The sequence below is a fragment of the Oncorhynchus gorbuscha genome, linkage group LG24 (assembly GCF_021184085.1).
Source record: "Oncorhynchus gorbuscha isolate QuinsamMale2020 ecotype Even-year linkage group LG24, OgorEven_v1.0, whole genome shotgun sequence".
NCBI lineage: Eukaryota > Metazoa > Chordata > Actinopteri > Salmoniformes > Salmonidae > Oncorhynchus > Oncorhynchus gorbuscha.
The window spans coordinates 24,516,840-24,523,023 of NC_060196.1; the positions used below are offsets into that span (position 1 = coordinate 24,516,840).

The window sequence follows — 6,184 nt, forward strand, 5'->3', positions numbered from 1 at the left end:
CGTGCAAAATGATTCAGCCCCTTTACTTTCAGTGCAGCAAACTCTCTCCAGAAGTTCAGTGAGGATCTCTGAATGATCCAATGTTGACCTACATGACTAATGATGATAAATACAATCCACCTGGGTGTAATCAAGTCTCCGTATAAATTAACCTGCACTGTGATAGTCTCAGAGGTCCGTTAAAAGCGCAGAGAGCATCATGAAGAACAAGGAACACACCAGGCAGGTCCGAGATACTGTTGTGAAGAAGTTTAAAGCCGGATTTGGATACAAAAAGATTTCCCAAGCTTTAAACATCCCAAGGAGCACTGTGCAAGCGATAATATTGAAATGGAAGGAGTATCAGACCATTGCAAATCTACCAAGACCTGGCCGTCCCTCTAAACTTTCAGATCATACAAGGAGAAGACTGATCAGAGATGCAGCCAAGAGGCCCATGATCACTCTGGATGAACTGCAGAGATCTACAGCTGAGGTGGGAGACTCTGTCCATAGGACAACAATCAGTCGTATATTGCACAAATCTGGCCTTTATGGAAGAGTGGCAAGAAGAAAGCCATTTCTTAAAGATAATCGTTTAGTAAAAAGTGTCGTTTAAAGTTTGCCACAAGCCACCTGGGAGACACATCAAACATGTGGAAGAAGGTGCTCTGGTCAGATGAAACCAAAATTGAACTTTTTGGCAACAATGCAAAACGTTATGTTTGGCGTAAAAGCAACACAGCTCATCACCCTGAACACCCCATCCCCACTGTCAAACATGGTGGTGGCAGCATCATGGTTTGGGCCTGCTTTTCTTCAGCAGGGACAGGGAAGATGGTTAAAATTGATGGGAAGATGGATGGAGCCAAATACAGGACCATTCTGGAAGAACCTGATGGAGTCTGCAAAAGACCTGAGACTGGGACGGAGATTTGTCTTCCAACAAGACAATGATCCAAAACATAAAGCAAAATGTACAATGGAATGGTTCAAAAAATAAACATATCCAGGTGTTAGAATGGCCAAGTCAAAGTCCAGACCTGAATCCAATCGAGAATCTGTGGAAAGAACTAAAAACTGCTGTTCACAAATGCTCTCCATCCAACCTCACTGAGCTCGAGCTGTTTTGCAAGGAGGAATGGGAAAAAGTTCAGTCTCTCGATGTGCAAAACTGATAGAGACATACCCCAAGCGACTTATAGCTGTAATCGCAGCAAAAGGTGACTCTACAAAGTATTAACTTAAGGGGGCTGAATAATTTTGCACGCCCAATTTTTCAGTTTTTTATTTGTTAAAAAAGTTTGAAATATCCAATAAATGTCGTTCCACTTCATGATTGTGTCCCACTTGTTGATTCTTCACAAAAAATACAGTTTTATATCTTTATGTTTGAAGCCTGAAATGTGGCAAAATGTTGCAAAGTTCAAGGGGGCCGAATACTTTCGCAAGGCACTAATATATATATATATATATATAGTACCAGTCAAAGGTTTGGACGCCTACTCATTCCAGGGTTTTTTATTTATTTTTACTATTTTCTACAATGTAGAATAATAGTGAAGACATCATTACTATGAAATGACACATGGAATCATCTAGTAAGCAAAAAAGTGTTAAACAAATCAAAATATATTTGATATTTGCCTTGATATCAGCTTTGCACACTCCTGGCTTTCTCTCAACCAGCTTCATGAGGTAGAGTCACCTGGAATGCTTTTAAATGAACAGTTGTTCCTTGTTAAAAGTTAATTTGTGGAATTTCCTTCTTAATGAATTTGAGTCAATCTGGAAAATGTCAAGTACTTTTAAAGTTCCTTCAAGTGCAGTTGCAAAAGCCATCAAGCACTATGATGAAACTGGCTATCAAGTTCCAACCGCTGTGTCTTTGTGAGACAACAGAGTAAGGGAACGGATGATCTCTGCAGGTGTGATTCCCACCGTGAAGCATGGAGGAGGATGTGTGATGGTGTAGGGTCGCTTTGCTGGTGACACTATCGGTGATATATTTAGACTTCAAGACACACATAACCAGCATGGCGACCACAGCATTCTGCAATGATACGCCATCCCATCTGGTTTGCGCTTAGTGGGACTATAATTTGTTTTTCAACAGGAAGATGACCCAAAACACACCACCAGGCTGTGTAAGGACTATTTGACCAAGGAGTGTGATGGAGCTATGTTATAACAATCTGCACTTCGTTTCTCATAATGCTGTGCGAGGTTTCCCTCATCTGACTCGTCGGTGCTCTGTTCTGTTCTGTGAAAATGTTATAAATGTGCTGAGAAATAGCCTACAGAAGTTAATTCAGTCCCCGCGTCAGGCAGCCTGCATGAGCCCTGTGCGTGGGAGGGGTCTGTCAAAGCCGTCGCTCTCTAATTATCCAAGCAATAGAAGAAACCAGGGACGGGGAGGTGACCAGCAGACATATTCTGGGAAAACAAAAGGTATATGCAATAGAACTGATAATTAGAAATGACCATTTGAGTAGACATTATTTCCCTCTCCTGTTAATAATGAGATTGTGAATGAGGATGCGTAGGCTTTGCCATTCACTTATGTTGTGGTTGTGTAGGCTATACCGAGAGCGAGAACTATGAACCGCTAACGTGTTTTGGTAAAGCAACTCTCCTTGTAGAGATCGTTGTGCAAAATGCAACGTTTGTTTATCCTGGATACATGATAGGATTAGGAACATTTTTACCAAGAAATCATTAGATTAATTTGTCTCAGTCTTATGCTTTTTTTCGATGTTGCAATTGCCTAAATTCAAAAGTCAAATATATGCTTGCACTGCACTTAAACCAGATTTAGAGATGTTATATATCGATTTTAGGGGGATGTTTACATTTTGTAATTGGATACCGGTGCGACAAGGGTACCTATTGGTCGAAAATAATCCACCATGCTCGAGTAATTAAATGTAATTTTGTGTGCTATTAATTGTCTGGTAAGTGTGTGCGATTTAAATGAACATTCATTTGAATTAATGAACCGGGACATCTACTTTTTTAGCAATATTCTACACATGTGTGCTGCTGCTGGCAGTTGTGAACTAATATGCCTGCATGTTCATTATCTGTATTTACAGCGAGCTGGAAATGGAAAATGTTCAAATATCTGATTTAGAACCCCTCTGCTTTGATCAAGAGGACAGTCGGTCAGATCCCACAAAAAGCCTCCCATGGGCTTCAAACTACCAACGCATCAAAAAGTCACTTTCCAACGAGCATCGTTGCGAGTCGGGGAATTGGGAGACTGCCTGCGCGGATTCAGGACAATGGCCAACTGCCTCCGGAGACGGGCAGCCCGGCGCAATCAGCCAGCGGGGAGCAGAAGCTGAGAGAACCGTATGTTGCCTAGAGGAATTGGAGACATCTTTCACACGCAAATACGAGGATTTCAATTTACAACAGGAGAACAGTCAGCAGCAGTCCGCAAGGATCAACGGAAGCCCGAGTCACAGCTCCTTCGACGAACTCCACGACGGTGTCCCGGAACTGTCCATGTTGTCAGACAATGAGTTTACATCCGAAGCCTTGGGGAAATCAGCGGATTACGGTTTCATAAGTGCTGTCACTTGCCTGGTGACAGGCATCTCGTTAGTAGCCATCTCCTACACTGTTCCCCGGGAAGTTAAAGTGAACCCGGACAGTGTGTCAGCCCGGGAGATGGAGAGACTGGAGAGGGAGAACGCCCTGGTAGGGGTTCACCTGGACCGGTGGGTTATAGCAGGGCTGTGCCTGCTCACCCTCGGGGGTGTGGTCCTCTCCACCCTGCTTATGGTGTCTTTGTGGAAAGGGGAGATGTTGAGGAGAAGGGCCTTCACCTACTCCAAACAGTCTGCACAATTATATGGCTCTATCAATTTAAGAGGGGGCTCAAACCCACCTAATGTCCCCTCCCAATTGTCTGTGGAAGATTTGGAAGAGGTCCTAAATTGACATGATGTACAATTGTAAAGACACTGACTAATCTCTATGACAGAAAGTCCCTCTGCAACTCTTACCAATGGTGTCTTAAGATAATGCTGCTTTGATTTGTGCATTTCATTCACGTAGCCTACTGGGAATATTCCATTCCCCATGTAGAATGCTCCTTGCCTAAAATGGATGGGTATTATTTGAAATATTGGCTGAATTTACCCTCCGACATAGGTTTGTGTTGTGCAGACCATAACATCTTATTAGCATGAGATTTGTCATTTTGTCACAGCAATGGTTTATTCTGTGTATATAGTGTCTTAAAAGTTTAAATTGGATATCATGTTGTATCAGATTTAAAAGACAATTGCATGATCAACACTGGAAATACAAACACACATTGTGTCCATATTTGCTTTTTGCTATGCATACAAAATGCAAATACTTAGCTAAGACAAATAATAATACAAGGGTTATGTTTGTGAGTAGCTCAGTAAATACTCAATACACTAGGGTATTGGACAGCAGATATTCAAAAACACAAGTGATACACGACACACACGAGCCTTAGGAGGGTTAGCTGGTTAAGGTGCTCTGAACAAACTGTTGCCGGTGTCTAAAATTGCACCGTATTCCTTATTTAGTGCACTACTTTTGACCTACTCCTAAGGTGCCATCTGGGATGCAGACATTGTGTCCCTTGCTTATGGTGAGCATAATGCTGTGCAGTGCAGGTTCAGTAATAGAATGTTTACAGTATGCAGGATCAGATTATACTCACCAGCCTTTGTAAGCATGTAGCACTAACCATTGCCAAGATGCACACTTATTTGACCTCTTAGTGCCGTAATTTAATGTATGACTTGCCTGTATGTATTACCGACATGTTAAGTGGACTTGTAATCCGTCCTCATTTAGTGTTGTTCACTGAGGGTATAAGTAGGGGTGCTTCAAATGTGAGAGGATATGTATATTGTGTCATTTAAGCAAAGTTGAAAAGGCTTCAAAGGGAGGCTATTTATTTTAAATAAGCAGATCTTAGGCATATCTGGAGTGGGGGCTGGGCACTACAGCTGACAACCACCCACTGTCTTTCTCTCACTCACTCACCCACTCACTCTCACACACACGCAAGCCCCCCCTCCCCTGAACGGAGTAATCCTTCAGGCCAGCTGGCAGCAGGAAATGGAATTGGAGTGCTGCAGGGATCACATGGGGTCAAGAGCTGGGTTGTGGCAGTTGTGGCCCCTGGGGATCAGGAAGTGAAGACGCATGCGGTGGTAATGGCTGTGGCTCAAATGGCACCATATTCACTATGGGCCCTGGTCAAAAGTAGTGCACTATATAGGAAGTAGTGTCAGGGTGAAATTGAGACATAGCCAATGTATCTTATCCGATGTGGCATCTAGTTATCATCAACTGTCATAGCATGTGAAGGGAAAGTGTTCAAAATGCATTTTTGCTTAATGAGTTGGCAGTGAGGTTATTACTGCAATTTTAAAATTCCTTTCGGATTCATAACCTTAGTTAATAGCTTATTCGATAATGATTCTCATTACCCAGTGTTTGTTGCATAGCAACGACCGGCTGAGTAAAGGAAGACCAGGGAAGAAGTGACAAAGGAGATGTTTTTACTGAGACAAGGAAGAAGTGTGAATATAGCACCTAATGTACAGCCATATCTTATTGATTGCATGTATAAAGTAGTAGGCAGCTCCAGCCAGAGAGAACATGACATACATTACAATTTATCAAGGATAAAAACACAATAAAGCCCAAATAAGCTGAAATAAGCTTTTGGTGCATATATGGAACATTTGTGGTATCTTCTATTTCAGCTCATGAAACATGGGACCAACACTTTACATGTTGGGTTTATATTTTTGTTCAGTATAGAATTGCCTCTGTTAAAGTTGATTGACTTCAATCAAAGTTTCTGAAAGCTATAATTAACAGCCCACTGTTTTCCAGTCACGACTTATCTGTTTGTATCATGTTGCTCTCCCTCATATTCATTGTAGGCAGCAGTGATTAATTGTCAGCTGTTCTTGAGTTAATGTCGCCCACATAGTCATGTCCCTTTGTGCCATCGCTGTCCTGACTGAAGCACAGAGAGTGCACCATAACCATAGAAACGGGGTCAGCCGTTTCTAAGGAGAAGACACAGTTCACCACAGTGAGGATTCTTTGAAAGAGATGAAAATAGGTGATTTTTCCCCATGCAGTGCTTGTAGAGTCAAGAGAGTTTTTCTGAATTCAGTGTATGTATTACCTTTAA

General features: G+C 42.1%; 1 protein-coding gene across 2 annotated transcripts; it reads left to right on the top strand.

Annotated features, from left to right (window-relative positions):
* Positions 1-2,266: 2,266 nt before the first annotated feature.
* On the top strand, positions 2,267-5,919 carry LOC124013118 (transmembrane protein 74). Of its 2 annotated transcripts, none has more exons than XM_046327290.1 (2): positions 2,267-2,430; positions 3,075-5,919. In XM_046327290.1, the coding sequence occupies exon 2, from the start codon at positions 3,085-3,087 to the stop codon at positions 3,925-3,927; it is 843 nt and encodes a 280-aa protein (XP_046183246.1). In that variant the 5' UTR covers positions 2,267-2,430; positions 3,075-3,084; the 3' UTR covers positions 3,928-5,919. The 2 variants fall into 2 exon arrangements, with proteins under 2 accessions (XP_046183246.1, XP_046183247.1); XM_046327291.1 differs by lacking the exon at positions 2,267-2,430 and adding an exon at positions 2,440-2,933.
* Positions 5,920-6,184: the final 265 nt, after the last annotated feature.